The sequence below is a fragment of the Balaenoptera musculus genome, chromosome 15 (genome assembly GCF_009873245.2).
Source record: "Balaenoptera musculus isolate JJ_BM4_2016_0621 chromosome 15, mBalMus1.pri.v3, whole genome shotgun sequence".
Lineage (NCBI taxonomy): Eukaryota > Metazoa > Chordata > Mammalia > Artiodactyla > Balaenopteridae > Balaenoptera > Balaenoptera musculus.
This window is the reverse complement of record NC_045799.1, coordinates 5,534,551-5,552,562: the sequence shown is the minus strand read 5'-3', so window position 1 is coordinate 5,552,562 and position 18,012 is coordinate 5,534,551. Positions and strand designations below refer to the sequence as shown.

The window sequence follows — 18,012 nt, the reverse complement described above, 5'->3', positions numbered from 1 at the left end:
ATCACAGAGTCCCAAGCAGGACAAATGGAGGTGGGGCAGTGAGTGGCCGCAGCTGGGAGAGGGTTTCTTTCATTTTTACTTCATACCTTCTGAATTATGTAAATATTTTATGGAAGCATGTGTCATTCTTATAATTTTTAAAAAGTTAAAAAAACACAAAAGTAAAACACCTTATAAAGCCCCAAGAAGTAAAGAAATTATGAGAGCATTTTCTCTACTCTTTTCCTCTCAAGAATTCTACAATATGTTAAAATTCATTCACATTTGCTTAAAAAAAAAAACAATGCTTAAAAAAAAAATCTAACAAGCACAGCACCCTCTCCCGCCTGGTTTGCTGGAAGGGCCTCCCCATCCTTCCCCACCTCCTTTCCCTTTTTTGGTGCATTAGACATGGAAACGATAACTGCACCTAATTTCAGCGACGCTCTTTCCAACCCTCATGGAGGCTCTGGCCCTCAAACAAGTTTCTAAGTGACAGGCTGAGCTTGGAGGAAAGACCCACTAGTAAGGTTTGGGGAAAAGCTTTTCATTTTCCCAACGGAATGCCGTTTGAACACAATTTGGAGCGTCCCCCCACCCCCTGTCCCTGTGCTGAGCACAGCCGGCCAGTAGGAAGAAAGAACTTGGTACTGGGACTGCCCTGCAAAGTGGCGTCTGCAAGTTTCCTCTGCAACCTGTTGCTAGGGGTGGAATATCTGTTTTTCTGGTTTCCTCTCAGCCCGGGGCTGGGCTTCACTTTGATGTGAAGGAGGTGCACGGCGTGCATGCGAGTTACCTGAGTGGAGGTGGAGACCTGAGGGCAAGGCTGCAGCTGCCTGGGAGGAGGGCTAAGGCCTCCCCCTTTGGTCTGCGCAGTGGGAACCCCAGCGAGGCCCTTTCAAGTCTGCACCTTGCGGTTTCTCCCCACAGGAAGGCCAGCTTTATTATGGGTTTGTTCCCTTCACTGTTTTGATCCCCTCCCAGGGCCCCCGCCCAGCTCAGGACCTTTCATTTCATGTCAGGTCTAGTGAGGCCGCTGGCTCCTGGCTGAGCGTAGCGCTACGTGATACAGAAGGGTCTGCCCTCCTGAGAGACAGAGATCAGTGGTCAGACGGTTTCTGTCCCAGGAGAGAGGTGCCTCCCAGCAGACAAGCCTCAGTGGTGTCATTGACTCAGCCTCTCCCTTCAAAGGCCTTTTATTGTTTGTTTCTCATGGAGAACCCACCTGCTGCAATGCCTTCATCTGAAAGATGTAAAAGCTGAGGCCGGAGGGGTAATTCCACCACCAAAGAAACCCCCGCAAAATTATGATGCATTCCCGGCCAGACCCTCAGTGGTGCCTCATAATCTAGCGGTAAGAGCTCCACTGGGGAGTCAAGGTTTACCTGCCAGCTCCGTCGCCGACCACAATGCAATCTTGCCCAAACTGCTCAGCCTCTCCAAGCCTCAGTTTCTTCACCTGTGAAATGGGGAGAATAATTTTTACAGCTTAGGGTTGTTGACTTAAGTCACCAATTTAATTATTTAAGTGTTCACCTGTTTCTCCTCAATTCCCCCCTTCCCCTAGACTGTGAGTCCCCTAAAGGCAAGGACTCTGTCCGCCTTGCTCACAGACGTGACCTCAATAACTACAACTGCCTAGTGCAGGGTAGGCGGTGAGGAAGTATTTGTGTTGATAATAACGAAGGCCCTCAGCACCGGGCTCGGCACAGACACTCATCGTTATGAACAGAGGGAGTTTGTTATTTATGATGGGAAAGCAGGTTTTGTTTCAACACTATCAAATCACCAGGAACTGAGGGAACAAAACAGCTCTCTGGAGAGGGCCTGATGTCAGGTGGCTCTTCTGGGGCAAAGCCCCCAGGACCCCATCCATAAAGGGCCTGTTCCCACAGGCTTCAGAGCCACCTTGCTCCAGGGCCTCTCCTGCTGTCCTCTCTCTCAAAGAAATGTCCCCCAGAGGCAGGACTCCTTCCCCCAGGCTTCAGAATTCCTATCTTCTGCTCTAGAAGAGAGCAGGGGTAAAGGCTCAGCTCACCAAACCTGCAAGGGCAGGGTTGCTAGGTTAACATACTGGACGGCCAGTTAAATTCGAATTTCGGACGAACAATGAAATAATTTTTTAGTAAAAGTATGTCCCAAAGATTGCATGGAACCTGGTTATCCTTAAAAAAAGTATTCACTGTTTATCTGAAATTCAGTTATAACGGAGGGTCCTGTATTATAATTTGCTAAATCTGGCAAGCCAACAAAGTGATGGAGTTGGGATGTTAACCCAGGCCTGCCTGAGCTTGTGGGCCTCACTTTCTCCTCTCCTGCAAAATCCCCATGATCATATTAGGAAACTCTTGGCATGGTTATGGGAATTAAAAGAGAGAGGCTGAGTGAAATGGGCTTTTAAGCCCTCAACTACTTCATAAATGTTAGCAAGGGCAGGAATTTTGTTTGCCTTGATCCTGAGCTGAACCCAGTGCCTAGAGCTGTATCTGACACACAGTTGGATAGCCATAACTATTTGTTTCAGTGAAAAACCGCTGGTACTACTGTCCATAAATAGCCCCCCCCCAAAAAAAAGACATAAAACAATTTCAAGGTCCCAAATCTAGGTCCCACGTTCCAAGCATACCCTTCTGGTCCCTTATGCTGGTCCCCATACTTGCCAGACGGCGCCCAGACAACGGTCCCTCACTTTGCCTCCCAGGTAGGATTGCACCTGAGAGAGCCCCGCGCATGCACGCCTCACTCAATGGAGATGCTATGCGCATGCGTTGGTCCAGCTCCGCCTGGGGCGGGGGGTTAGGAGTGCACATGCGCGGTCAGCCCTCTCCAGAAAGTGCGGGAAAGGAGCTGCGTCCTTTCCCGGAAGTGCTCTGTGGGTGCGGGGAAGGGCGATATCAGCCCAAGTGAAGTTCCTGCTCTTGGACACTTTCATTGCCGGGCGGTCCTCATGGCCTTTGCACCCAGGGGTCCTGAGGCCTCGTTCTTCCAGGTTTTGGACCACCACAGGGCTTCCCTGCTGGCCGCCCTGAGGAAAGGCGGCGGGGAGCCCACTGGCGGGGGGACGCACCTGGCCTCTAGGTATGAGGGCTCCTTCTGGGGCGCAGACGCCGGGACTTGGCGAAAAACTTCCTCGGCGCAGCCGGGCTTGAGGTGTTCCGTGGGGAAATGCTGGACCCCCTTCGCGTCTCCCACTGTGGCGGCCCCAGGGTGAGGCCTGTTGGGCCCGCCAGCCGTGAACCCCGAGAAAGGCCCTTGTTTAGCGACCCCCTTTCTCTGCTGTTAACTTATTTTGAACTCAGAAAGCCTGGTGACAGACCACCCTCCCCCCCATGTCTTCTAGAATGTTCCAGGAGCATCCCCACAGCTGGGTTCACGAGTTTTTGAAATGCTAACAGTTTGGGGGAGTTTAGGGCACAGTTTGGCCTTGTGTTTGTTTAAAAAAAAAAACAAAAGTGTAAAAATTTAGAAGTTTTCAGTTTTTTTTTTTTTTTTTTTGGAAGGGGGGAAAATCAATGTTGTGATTTCTCAATAAGTGTGTTTTATCAAAATGAACAAGGAAGTCAACACATTTTAAGTGGTTTCTAGTGAGGCAATGGGGTTTTTGACTTCGAAGTGAAGAGAATGTACACTTCTTTAAATCGATTAAAGCAGTTAGAGGTTAGCTCAGAGTGCGGTGCTGATAAAATCAGTTACGAGATTCTCCAGCTGCCCAGCTTGGAGTTAACTACAGAAATTATGTTTACATTATTCACCACTTTTACTTAAAATGCTCTGTTGTTCTGCTTCCTTGATCTGCTTTTCCCATTTATCTGCAAACTTTTTCACTTAAACAAATTACTGCCTTTTACTTTTAAGCCCAAACCAACTACCAAAAAACCAAAAGGCCGGAAAAACGCACAAAAAATTTTTTACAAAAGGATTTAGTTTAAGGGAGAACTGGGAGTAAAGGAGAGAAAGGGGTGGAAGTCCCTTTTTACATTTCAGATGGAAATCTGGTTGTTTTAAAGTTGGTCATAATGTTATTGTAACTTTTTTTTTCCAGGCTGGAAAAATGAGATATTTGAATCAGGTTTTGCATCCCGCTATTAGAAAATATGGAATGTTTTAAAATTTATTTTCTGATACATGCATTTTTAATGAAAACTCTGATGTTTCTGTGGAAATTAGAACACTACATTTTGTGCATTTTCTAGATTTAATATGAGTTCCCTTCCTAGGCAATATTCTTACGGTGTTTATAACAGAAAAACATTTTTTGAAGCTGATGGCTTGTGAAATTAAAAGTCAGCTGACAGAAAACTGGGCTAAGTCTTAATAATTTTCTGTGGTGTAGTAGTTGCCAAGTCCTTTTATGGTAGTGATTAAACTTTTTCTTTTTGTGGCACTAAAATTCAAAAGGGCTGATTTATGGCATGAGATCAATTAAGGTAACGTGCTACAGCACGAAGTTTTTCTTTTGAAATATTTTCGCTTTGCATTTTGGGGAAATTAATTCAAAGCAAGTATTACATCAATTTTAATTAAAAGATTTATCAGTAGTATTTCAAGTCAATGAGTTTGTATTTAAAGTAGGCTGATATGAAGAGTAGATAAAAATATATTTATAAATTATATTGTCTAGTCATTAAAAGGGAGATATTACTTCAATTGGTAATTGAGAAGTAAAATTACAAGCAAATGAAATTTCTCTGTAATTCACCACTATAAATACAGTTGTTGTTTTAATGCATTACTGTTGTAAAAATTTAGTGGGAGAGAATATCATTGACATATATCACCTAGTCTTAAAAAACAACCAATGAAACTAAAAATTACTTTAATATTGATCTGGGGAAATGTTACATACTTTAAAGGTCTAATTTAGAATTAACATTGAATCATGGTGTATTTATTGTTTCAGTTCTGAGGTTCTTGCATCTATAGAAAATGTTATCCAAGACATAATCACAAGCTTGGCAAGAAATGAAGCACCTGCATTCACAATAGACAACAGATCAAGCTGGGAGAATATAAAGTGGGCATTTTGCATTTTTTACTTTTAAATGCAGTATCTATGTCATTATTTGAGTTTGAGTTCGAGTTCTAGTTGGATTTAACTCTTTTTATTGCCTTTACCCTGCCAAAAAGATCTAAGGAAGTTTACAAAATACATACCATACAGGCAGGTTTTATAAACTAGAAGTAGGTGTGAAAGATAAGGCAAAGGGAAAACAATGCTAGGAACAAAAAATGGAGCACCAAAAGGGGTTAGAATTCAAAATGCATATGATAAAGTCTCACAGTCCTGCTAAAAATAGGCTCCAGACTTGGATCTAAGCTTTCTAGCACTCAAAAGGGGGAAATAGCACCAGTGGAATTCTCATCTACACTGCAAAAGCAAACCACTTGCTCAGGGGAGCTACAACCAGTCCTGATACTGAGACCAAAATAAATGTATCCTGAACATAGAGCACATTTTGATGGCTCTTTCCCCTAGCAAATCTCCCCCTGCTAAGTCCTGTGTCCAAGAGGGTAAAATCAGCAAACAGCTTTATCTAAGTCCTGGAAGCTAGTTACATAGTTTGTTTCTTTCAGATCATCAACCTGTAGACACTTTCCACTTAATAATGAAAAACACTACAAGAATAGTCTTCAATAAGAGTTACAGAAACAGAATTAAAGTAATTTTAAGGCTCTTTAGGCACTAAGTATTCTTTTATGATCAATATAATTAATGTAACTGTAAACTTTTGAATCATATTTTGTAAGATGGATCTTGAAGCAGCTGTCACCTAGCCTATTTGCCTGGTGCCTTCTGCCACCTTTAGGACAGGCTTGGCAGTTCAATTTAACAACCTAGTCTAAATTGTTATTTCATTTACTGTAACTTTGGGGGTAAATTAAACAAAAAATTTCAAAACTTATTATTAAATTGAGTAAAATTATTAAATAAACCAATCAAATAAACCAATCAAGAAAATGAGCAAAATGCTAATAAAATTGTGAAATATTTGGTAATAGTTCACATACCCTAAATATCTTCCTGGGAAAGAAAGAAATACACACACACGCATCATAATTAAAGGTATTTAATTCATGTATTTCATACACTTGCTTTTAGTGCCTCTGTATGTTGCAAAGCTAATTACCTAATTACCACCTGGAATTATCTAAGCTTATAAACGAGGTTATCATAATATATCAGTGCTTACATTGAGAAGAAATGGGGATTTAAATGATGTTCAGAAGAGGACATTAAGTGTATATTGTTTGGTGTTCAGAAGTTAATTCTTTTTTATTCTATTCCCTTGCTTTAAACAAAATGACAGGTTTGAAGATTCTGTGGGTCTTCACATGGTATCTCATTGTACCACAAGAAAAATCAAAAGTGATTCACCAAAATCGGTTAAAAATTTTGGTAAATTAATCTTTCTTAGCTTTCTGTAGTAAAATAAATAATTTTGGTTACCTTCTGGGTTATAGTTTTTCCTAGCTAAATAATTTTACTTGTTCTTTAATAGGCCACCCTGTACTTGAAATACATTTATAGAATTTTGCATTGTTAATAACCATGGAAGTAAAGTATTATTTCAAAAGAAATTTTCAAGATGCATGAGTCAGTGGAAAAGTATTCTCTCAATTTTGCTGTACATAGAGCAATTAATTTTATCTGATTCTTCAGGCAATTATTATTCTGTACTTAACACCTCTATTTTGGGAAGATAATTTTTGTAATATTGTGGAAAGTAACTGAGGACAGTTAAAATCCTTGATAGCAGTATGTTTTGAATTCGTAAGAAAAATGATGAGTAACTTGTTTATTGCATCTTATTTTCCAGCGCTAATTCTTAAAATATTGTCCATGATTTATAAATTAGTACAGAGCAACACTTACGCAACCAAACGGTAAGTACGTTGTTCTAATAAATTACTCATTAAAATGCAGTGTGAGATTTAGTGGCATTAACTTTCATTATGTTTTGAAAAGTTACATAAAACTAGGCTATGGGTAGTAAACTACTTTGCTTGTATGTTGCCTTCATCCAGTTAAAGCTTTCTTCAATTAATACTCCAATACTTATCATATTCAAAGAGAATACGGTTAATTAAAATATATATTTTTAAAATTTTCATAGAGACATATATTACACCGACAGCCAACTCTTTGGTAACCAGACTGTTGTGGACAATATTATCAATGATATTTCCTGTATGTTAAAAGTGCCGAGGAGAAGTCTGCATATAGTAAGTAGCATTTCATACAAAACATTTTAAGACAAAACATATAAAAATTGTAATAGAAGAATAAATGTAATCTGTGCCTTCTTTCCATATTTTTGATACTATGTTTTTCTCACTATGAATTTAAATAATCTATTCTCATTGTATTCCCTTGGATAAATGAGCCAAAACAGATGAATTATCAAATATTTTTCATTTCTAAATGCTCTTACATATTTTCTCCTTTATTTCTTAAATTCCAGTCTGAGCCAAAATACATATAATTTAGCAGGTGAACATGAGAAGGGACTTAGAAGCATGAAGTAAACTCAAGAAAAAGGTTTCAGATATGTCTATTATTTTTTCAGTTATCTACATCAAAAGGTTTAATTGCTGGCAATTTAAGGTATATCGAGGAAGATGGCACCAAGGTGAATTGTGCATGTGCAACAGTAAGCATCATTAATGTTTTCACGTGTTTTAACTCCATTTCAGATCGTTTGTTTTTTAAATGCATTTTATTTACTGCCTTGTTATGTAGTTTGGAGCTTAAGATTTTAAAATAAAATCGATGAATATGTATATGCTGTACAGGGTTGTACATTAGTTTCAAAATATGCCAGTTGCCAAATGTCATATTGAAAGAAACAAACATACACATTCCTTTTTAAAATACACTGTTGTTTTCAGGTAGAGCGTGACCTGACCCTTTTAGCATGGTTATTTATGTAATCTTCATAAAATTTTCTGGTTCTGAAATTAATATTTGTTACTAAACTATTTGTTAGGCTTGGTACGTAGAAAGCCCACAGTACTGAACTATCACAGAAGTTTGGAAAGGGCCAGCTCACCATTTTGGAAAGAGGAGAATGACACCTATGAGATCCTGCATAAGGAAGTCTTTCCTTCATCAGTTTCTGCTTTTTAAGCCATATATCTATAAAATTTCCAAGAAATTCTCACCTTCTGGGAAGTAGTTTAGGTCATATGTCTGTTTTCTTACTGAAAAGTAAATCTGTGTCCTACTGTTTTCTTACTGAGGCATAGACCTCTGATAACAGGTGTTTTTTTTTAATGAAAATATAGGATTTTTGTGATAAATTTTTAAATGTCGTTAAGCTTGCTATTTATTTAAAATAAAAACTGTCTTGTTTTGTTAGGCTGTTGCTGTGCCATCTAATATTCAAGGAATTCGGAGTATCCTTTGGGAAAACTATTTAAACGTCTAGAATGTTCATTCATCCATGACTTTGATAAATCAAGCCTTCATAATGTGTAACCAACAAGCCAAACCCTGTAGTGGTCAAGATGAGCACACCATGGTCCCTTTTTTAAGATCCTTTTAGGAGCTCACCATCTAGTAGGAGAGACAGATATCTAAATAGTGTGTGTGAATAGATATCTGTTTACCTTCAAATATAACCGTTACTTAGTTAGTGGTTAAATTGAAATATTCGTGCCTTAAATTTATCAGCCTTAACTTCACAGATTTAATTACAGATGCAAAATTTCTATTAATTGTAGAAAAAGATGCGACATTTCAGCGGCTCCTAGATGACAATTTTTGCACCAAAATGTCTCCGTGCATCATGGTTACGGTATATTATCTACTTTTACCACTATTCCAAGACTAACATACTACATTGGTGATTGGTAAGAGGGGTTTATAACATCATCCATAAGCTTGGACAGCATTCTTTTATCAATATGATGCATCCTTTGGGATTATAGAACAAGAATTTCCAAGGTGTTTATTTAACCATCCTCAAATCTGACTGAAATCAAATAACGCCTCCCAGGAGGCATCGTGATATAGTGTAAATGTCAGGTGCTTACAAAAGTGGATTGGTGAGAATGGAAATGACAAGGATTAGTGTGGCAGCATCATCAGTTAGACGGAGAGGGACATAACTGGATTTGGGGAGCCTGTCCAGAGGCTCTCAGGTGGTTGCTTGGGTGGAAGGATGGCAGGGGAATGATTAAGGAGAAAGGACTTAAGCAAAGGGCATTTCCAAGGCAAATCCAAAAGGACGTGGTGACCACGGGATGAGAGGAAGGAGTCAAAATGACTCTGGTGTGTGGAACTTTACCATGATGTCACCAGCGATACTACAGGGCAACTGGCGGGAAGGCTCAGTTCTTCGCGGCAGAAAGATGTTGAATGTAGTTTTAGAAATATGAATTTGAGATGATAGCAGGAAATCCTAGTGGCCTCTGCCCAGTTTGAAATGAGGGGAGAACGGTTGAGATGGCAAATGCAGACTGAGAGCTCATAAGTAATAAAGGCGCTACCTGAACCCCTGAAGTGATCTCTCAGTGGGGGTGTCCTGTGGCTCACACTTTGGTCCAGTCCTCCTCAGCTTTCACACCTCCCTGGTGAGAGTGCATGCTTGCTGGGCTGATAGGAAGCCAAGCCACTACCGACAGAGGAAGCTGCCCGGGTCCCGGCCTCTGTTCAGCTGTTGGCGTTTGAATCACGGCTGGTACTAGCGCATCGGAGATGCAAGTAAAGCTCGGCTTTCTGTCACATTTCTTTTTCTACCTTGTCTTTCTTTCCTCTTGTAGGCTGCCTCCTAGTCCTTGCCTACCTACACGTTGGTGCTATCATGGTGTCCACTGATAATTGCTGTCATTGCTGTGGTGCAACACCCACAAGCAGCTGACCTGTAGTAGCTGTTTCTACAGAGGGGAGCTGAGAACCGAGGGCCAGGCTAGGAAGGAGCCTTTGGTACTCCTCTGTGGTCTCCTCTACCACATACATGTGTAGTCGTTCCCAAAGGAAAAAATTAAAATACACTAGCGTTCACTAAGTGCTCATGATGTGCCAGGAGCTCTGCCGGGCACTGGATACGATAAGGGTTCCCATTTTAGTGCTGTTTTTCACATAGCAACGTGTAAAGTCTCTCCAACCTTGTGAGGTAGGTATTATTATCATCCCCATTTTAACAGTAGGACAATGGGACCCAGGAAGGTGTTTCACCGCAATCTTAAGGCTGGTCAGAACTAGGGCTGGGATTCGGGTAGTTCAGCTGCACATTGCTGTAGCCCCATAACTGTGTGGCAGGCATATTTATCCCATTTTATAAATAAAACCACGGCCAAAGACACTAAGAAACCAACCCAACTTTACCCGCTCATGATTGGCGGAGAGGGAGTTCAAACTCAGAGCGGTCGCATGGAAAGCCCATTCTTCTCTCTGCTTGCTTCCTTCTCTGCTCCATGTTTCTTTTGGTTTTCTGCTTTTTTCTCTTAACGCTATTGTAAAGCTCTTTAAATTACTTTTCTACATAATTATTGTTTTAATGGCTTCATAATACTCTTCCACTGCTTAGGGTTATTAAATTCTGAATGTAAGCCAGGTACTCTTTTAAATGCTTTATAAATCATTAAATAATTTAATTCCTATAATAATTTTATAAGGTGTTAAGAAGCCCCAAACTTCAGAGAGTCTTCGTGACTCTTTCGGGTTCATGCTGCCCAGAAGTGGCAAAGCCAGATGCCGGCCCAGGCTGTCTGGCCCCAAAGCTGGTGCATGTCACCACCGTGCTCTGCTGCCTCTCCATGTCCCTGTTGTGAGGTATTTTGGCTATTTATCATAGTTTCTGTCCTGTTAAATAACCCTGCAGTGGACATCTTTATGTATGTCAGATTTTTCTTATTTCTGTTTCTGCTGAAATATTTCCTTAGGATTATTTTCTAGGACTGGGATAATTGTCAAAGGTATGAAGTTATGTGGGCTTTTTCACCCTCTTGTATATAGTGTACATTTTTTCACAGTCAAAACCAGTCTTCCATCACCTGAAATTTAAGGTGAGGGGATCTAACTTTTAAGTTACTAACAAAATAAGAATATAGTTGGATCAGTTTCATTCTACTAAATGATTTCAATACTTGCTTTTAGGGAAAGGGAGTACCTGATCTGAACACAAGACTTTTAGTCAAGAAGCTGTGGGATACATTTCACATTCCTATTTTCACTCTTGTAGATGCTGATCCTCATGGTAATTTATTGTTGGACTATTTGAAACAATAGTCATAATAAATCATATCTGTAGTTGTGTTTTTCTGCTCATAGAACACTTTCATAAAATATTCTGGGACTTCCCTGACCATCCAGTGGTTAAGGCTCTGCACTTCCACTTCCGTGGGCACGCGTTCAATCCCTGGTCTGGGAACTAAGATCCCACGTGCCGTGCAGCGTGGCTGAAAAAAAAAAAATTAAAAGAATATGATTATTAGATTAAAATGAATGACTGTAATCATTTGGGGCAACTTATCGCTGTTTTTACCGTATTAAACTGAACCATAAATTTTCCATTGGTAATGTCCACAAAAATAAAAATTGCAGATGTTAGGTATAATTATCTAGCCTATAATATGCAAGAAGACTAATTTTAAAGTTAACTTTCTTTTAACAGGCATAGAAATAATGTGTATCTATAAGTATGGATCTATGGTAAGTATAGAAAAATATTTTTCCTTTTTCACTATTGAGATATTTTATATTCACTGAAGTGATTTCTGCATTTACTTATCAGCCCCTAGTAAGCTAAGGGCCCCCAAAATGTACCGGGGAAGCTACTGTCCTAGTCTAGGGCCAGTCTATTTGAGACCTGTGATTCCAGCTTCCAGCATGACCAGTGTGACTGCCGATGACAGAGTGGGACTACCTGTGGGCAAGAGGCATTAATTATCCTCCACTTTCCTGGCCTGCTGAAGTAACTGTGGGCCCTCAGCATAGCAACATTGATCATTGATTATACCCTGAAAATTATATATAGCCTTGAATTCCGACTTCCAACCATTGGTTGAATTCCAATTCCAACCATAAGGAGAAAGGAAAAGATCACCAAACTTCACCACTAGAGACGGCAACTACCACGCGTCAATGGTTGTCAAAAATGTTGTCCTGGACATCAGCATCACCCGGGAACTTGTTAGAAATGCAAATCTCAATCCCCATCCAGACCTCCTGAGTCTGGATTTCCAAGGGTGGGCGTTCCAAGTGGTTCTGACACATGGTGAAGTTTGGGAACCATTGGTGTACACCTTGAGTGTCCTGATGTATATGTTTATAGCAGATGAAAAGGATGGTGGAGCAAGGTGTTAAGGTATGGAATCATGAACAACAGTAAATGCAGGTCAGAGGGGTCATTTGTAGTTTTACTTTATAGAAAACCAATACAGAAATACTACAGAGCAGTTTTAAAACCTCCACTGAAAGTCAAGTTTAGCTAAGCCCCTGGTGATTTTTGCTTACTTCTGTGGTCTCTGGGGGTGTGAAGTCTTCAGTACTGGTCCTTCCTAATAAGTTAAAAAATTTGCTGCAAAAACAAGTATGCTAGTTCTCTGCATACCTTGGCTAATATACTTCTGCTCTTTATTTTAGGCTATGTCTTTTGAAGCCCATAATCTCACAGTTCCGGCTATTAGATGGCTTGGTCTCCTCCCTTCTGATATCAAAAGGTTAGGTGGTTAGCAGAAGTAGGATATTTAAAATGATGATTCATTGTAATATGTAATATGTAATATGTAACAGCCTAAAAAGTCACTACCTGGGAAAGCACTTAATGGTTTTTACTTACCGTGTTCACAATGACTCGGGATTATATAATTATGAATTACATTTATCCACGTTTCTGTTTCAACTACTAAAATACTTAAATATATTTGGTTAATTGAACCTTTAGCTAGCTAGAAGACATTTTTTTGTTTTACCTTTATGGTTAAAGTGTTTAGTAATTTTTTTTATACTTAGAGAGTATGAAGGCATTGAATCTAGTTAAATGGTAATCCTTGACAACACCATTTGCCATATGAATTAACTTGATCATAGATTTAAATTTTTAACTTCATTTAAAAATCTCATTTTAAGATTAAAGTTGGGAAATCTAAATTTTGTCATTTTTAATATATATATGTTCATTATAGAAAAAATATCATTAAGTAACAAGATAAAAGTCACCTACAGATGAACAGCTTTACCCTTGTTGATTATTTGCTGTGCATTGCCACAACTTCTTCCAAAAGAATGGAGTCATACTCTATTTTGTAGTCTGCTTTTCTCACATAACACAATGTGATCGCTTTTCCTTATCAATAAATACGTTCCTAAGACCTCATTTGAATGTCTTCTTCTGCTGAGTTCCAATTCTGAGTGTGTTTATTCAGTCAGCTCCTTGCAGTTGGACGTTTGGGTGGTTTCCAGGTCTCTGTTCCAATGGATAGTGCTTTGATGGGCCATCTTGTAACTAAATCTTTGCCCGGTATCCTTAATTAGTCCCATAGGCCGAATTCCCAGAATTGCTGGGTCAAAGGGTATGCACATTTTTAAGGCTTTGACTGCCCTCTGGATAGGTTAATTATTTTGTTTTCCCTGGAGAGTAAGAGCCCATCTGTCCTTCAGCTTGAGACATTATCACTTTATTCATCTCTGCTAATGTGATATTTTAAAATATTTTATTGTTTTAATTAGCCAGTGAGAATGAAATTAAACATTTATTGGATTTCTTTAAGCAGTGAGCAAACCGTGGTAACAGGTGCTTATTTTATAAATATGGAACATGAACAGGTTTTGGGTAATCACTGCTTCTTGCAAAATGAGGGCACCAGAGAAAACATTCAGTTTTCATTTTTCGAATGTTTACGCTCTAGTGAATCAAAGTTTTGTCAGTTTAGTGTATATGTCATGGTCAAAATCCCTTGGGGGTCATCTATTTGTAGGAATATCATTTCTAACACAACTTGAGGACAGAGGATCTGATTATTGAGGTGGAAAACTTGAAGAAACTCTAGCTGCATCTCATAAATTCCATCAGTGCCCTCAAAAGCCACTCTAAATAAATGTACAATCAAAGAAAAAAGTGTGATAGCAACACAAACATGGCTTCAAGGGAAATCCTCTAGGCCTCCCTTTCAATCAAATTGTCATCCTATTCAGGAGCTGCCACTGGCAAATGGTCATAATTATGGGGACATTGAAAAAGACTGTTTGAAACTGGAGCTCTCCTGAGAAATCCAGGATTTGTGACTTCAAAAAGCAGTTCACAACATAAATCCTGGACCTCTCATGTTCTATTTTTAAAACACATACCAAGATAAAATTACAATCTTTTTAAAAGTGTAAAACTAAATAGACGTGTGCATGTCTGTGTGCATGCATGAATGCGTAAGTGAAAATTGATAGACTAACTTCTTCGGCCCAGAAAATTCTCAATGAATTACAGAGAATTAAGTACTCAGTGGAACCTAAAATGCCACAGTGGATCTTGCTGCTGGCCACACATAGTGGCGCTCACCGCGTCGAAACTGCGGTGCTCTGGGGGCTGCCTTGGTGTTGATACACACGATGTTAGTGTTCTCGGCATTTGTTTTATAACCAATGTCTGTCTTCCTGTCATCGTCCTGTGAGTGTGGCATGAAAGAAAACAACAACTTAGAACAGACTTCCGCTATGATCTTGAACATTTGCTGGTCTAAGACATGCCAGATCCCCCAAATTCCGTATTTAAAAGTGGATCTGTACTAATTTTCTCATCTGTTATTTCTGAGTCTCTTGAAATAGTATGATAAATAAAAGTGAAATATATGTGACCTTAAAGTTACAGGAGCACTTTGTTTTTACTGATTTTTTTCATCTATTTTTTTCCAGATTAAATATACCTAAAGGCACTTTAATTCCACTGACAAAACAGGACCAAATGAAACTTGACAGTATCCTGAAGAGACCTTATATTACTTGCCAACCATTTTGGAGAAAAGAAGTACGTTTCTTTTTAAAATTCAAATGTTGTATGTTTTATTGCCTTTTACTTTAGCAGTGGCTATTTACGTAATATTTTGGAACTATCCTCCTTGAATTTTTATATAACCAACAACTAACGTGTGTGTTGTTCAGCAGTAAATGGTTGTAGAAACATTGAATTGTGAATGCTAATAGGTAAGATCAGCTGGGTGGAGCTGATCTAGTTTATCCTCACCGTAGTTATATACCCATTGTCTATGGCTGTATTATAGTTCATGAGGGAAAAAAGGAGAGAAGGAAATTATAAAGATCCCAGACCATTCCTAATTATTGAAGGAATCCATACTAATATTTTTAGCTGTAGCAGCTCCAGAATATTCTGGCTGACTTAAAGGTTATTGCCGATGGCTTTGGAGAATAAAACAAATCTAGATTTATCAGTTTGAGTTGACAGAACTGTAGCAAAGGACTCTGGTATGATTATATTTTACTTTTATTGACAGATGGAAATAATGGCAGACTCTAAAATGAAGGCAGAAATTCAAGCTTTGACCTTCCTATCATCAGATTATCTTTCCAGAGTGTACTTACCCAACAAATTAAAATTTGGAGGATGGATATAAAAATATATCAGAATATATCTTGTGATTGCAAGAGGCTTTTCGTTAGTTTTGTTTTCAGCAGTGGGTGCTGTTGTGGAAAGAACATATGGTCTTAATAAAATAATTTCCGTTAATTGTATTTTTTGTCAAAAAAAATGCTGCACTCTAATTTTCTTCAGAAGGCTTTATTTTATCCTTCTCTGTAGAGACTAATTTCTATCCTATGTTCTAACGTAAATCATAAAAGAATGTATGTTATTTTGACTTTTAAATTTTGTTTGAAAAAAATGTTTACACATGTCATCAAAGTCTGCAGAAATATTTTATTTACTTTCTACAATACAAGTAATGTTAAGGCATGGAGTATCTTATTAGTAACAAAAATAATAATAACCTAACTTTGAGAGGTTGCAAATGAATGATAGTGTCCAGCAGTTTCTTCTTAGTTATATTTTCCTTTATCTTCATAGTATAAGGGTCATACCTCATTCATTTACTGTGAAATTAGTAATGGTTATTATGAATAAATATTTGGATTGATGTAGTCTTCAGTGCTTTGTTTTGATTTTGAGCATACTTTTTTAAAATAATATACTTATTTGAAAAATTTCCCCAGGGTTGTATCAGTTCTCACCCAAATTCAAGTCACCTGAATTCTTCTCTAGTCTAGGTTTAGAGAACAAAGAACTGGTTTTAAGATTAACAGAAACCTCAAGTTTTAATAAGGCCTTTCTATAACAGTAAAGATGTGATCTTTTCCTCTCATAAACTTATCTTAATTTTTCCAGAGATGAGTTTTATGATTTTATTCTGTACTTTCAATAAAGTTTTAACTGCACTGGAAAGTTTATTATAATTGTAAGCAAGATTATGTATTTATAGGAGAAGTAAAGAAATGTTGGGTTAGTTTTTTACTGAGATAAATGTTAATAATAATAATAGATGTTTCTGAGAACTTGTATGTGCCAATCACTGCTTGCACGTTATCTTATTTAATTCTCCTGAGAAGAGCCTTGTCAGGTCAGTAGTTACACTTACAGTTTACAGGTGAGAACACTGAGGATGTTGCTTGTCCAAAGCCACCCAGCCAGATGTAGCAGAATGGGGACAGTAACACTCTCTACCTCAAGAGCAGGGCCGGGTGCCGAATATTTGGGGCCCAGCGCAAAAGGTAAGTGTAGGGTCCCTTGTTCAAGAGTTATTAAGAATTTCAAGATGACAGCAGCCGAGAATTAAACCGAGCATGGGGCCCTTCTCGGCCTGGGGCCCAGTGTGACTGCACAGGTAGCACAGCCATGAAGCCCGCCCTGCTCAAGAGGTAAATAAGGTCAAATATAATAATGGAAGAAAATACTTGTATAGCACTTATCATGTGCCAGGTATTTTTCTAGGTGCTTTACGAACATTCATTTCATTTTCACAGAAACCCTATGAGCTAGGTACCTTTCTTATCATCCGCATTTTACAGATGACGAAACAAACATACAGAGAGGTTAAGTAACTTTGCCAAGGTCACATAACTATCAAGCAGTGGAGCTGGGACCTAATCCCAGAGAGTCTGACTCCAGAGTTCATGCTGTAATCACGATACTGGTACATGTAAAGTGCTTCACGTTTGGCCGGGAAGGCACACCACTCAGGAAGGGTCTACAATTTCTATTGTTGGCAAGGTGTCAAATCAAGGCTCCCTGATATCAAGCCTGTGATGTCAAGCTTGTTATGTTATATTCTCTAGTCACATCAGAACCAGGTATTTCATTCTGAGAACATTTTGGTAACTGTTAATTTGACTTACTTGCGAGACTATTGAAAATTCTAAAAACATTTTATAAATCTCAAGTTTTTCTTTGAATTTATGCCATACTCCCTCCCTTAACAGCTAATAATCATTGAATTTGGACAAGTTTTGTAAAGGAGAAAAATACTAACTTAGAAATATATGGTTAAGCCACAAAATGTCTGGATTAGGATATACTGTCAAAATGGGAAGGAATAAAAAAATCTATAATAGTCATTAAAATTTGAAAATAAATTTGAAAAAGGCTTGCAGATACATTCAGTTTGGATAATTAAATTCATTTCAAGTTTATATTTGGAAATTTACTTAAAATAATTTTCATTTATTTGGGAAGTGAAAATGGGAGGAGAGCAAAATGCACTGCAGTTTGGCTTTGCTCCCTATCTTTATTAGATGCAGCTGAAAAGTTGATGTTAGTAGCTATTTGGGACCCAGCTAGAATTCTCATTCTTAAGATTTGTTTCTAAAAAGTATTACTGTAAAATAGGCAGCTGTTTAAAATGGCAACTGACAACAGACATCCCCTCTAACCCTGTGTATTTATTATTTATTTATTTTTTATAGCTCACTTTTATATTATTAGATTCAACACATAAAATAGTCAACTATAAAAGTTTCTAAATGCTTAATCTTATTTTCTGAATTTATCACGGACAGCTAACAATTTGAGAAGTACACCGCCTCCATTA

General features: G+C 38.5%; 1 protein-coding gene across 2 annotated transcripts; it reads left to right on the top strand.

Moving 5' to 3' along the window:
* The first annotated feature begins 2,925 nt into the window (after nt 1-2,925).
* Nucleotides 2,926-15,954, top strand: SPO11 (SPO11 initiator of meiotic double stranded breaks). 2 transcript variants are annotated; one of them, XM_036826929.1, is made up of 13 exons: nt 2,927-3,057; nt 4,880-4,993; nt 6,288-6,376; nt 6,798-6,864; nt 7,095-7,203; nt 7,548-7,631; nt 8,340-8,376; nt 8,668-8,777; nt 11,081-11,180; nt 11,598-11,635; nt 12,569-12,645; nt 14,831-14,942; nt 15,427-15,546. In XM_036826929.1, the coding sequence occupies exons 1-13, from the start codon at nt 2,927-2,929 to the stop codon at nt 15,544-15,546; spliced, it is 1,188 nt and encodes a 395-aa protein (XP_036682824.1). The 2 variants fall into 2 exon arrangements, with proteins under 2 accessions (XP_036682825.1, XP_036682824.1); XM_036826930.1 differs by lacking the exon at nt 4,880-4,993 and having other exon boundaries at nt 2,926-3,057; nt 15,427-15,954.
* Nucleotides 15,955-18,012: the final 2,058 nt, after the last annotated feature.

What these genes read in the sequence shown, in the direction of transcription:
- SPO11 (XM_036826929.1), top strand. Translation starts at nt 2,927, where the DNA reads ATGGCCTTTGCACCCAGGGGTCCTGAGGCCTCGTTCTTCCAGGTTTTG. An exon ending in TAATATTCAAGGAATTCGGA is followed by an intron (nt 8,377 to 8,667) that starts GTATCCTTTGGG and finishes TTAACTTCACAG; the next exon opens with ATTTAATTACAGATGCAAAA. An exon ending in AACCATTTTGGAGAAAAGAA is followed by an intron (nt 14,943 to 15,426) that starts GTACGTTTCTTT and finishes TTTTATTGACAG; the next exon opens with ATGGAAATAATGGCAGACTC.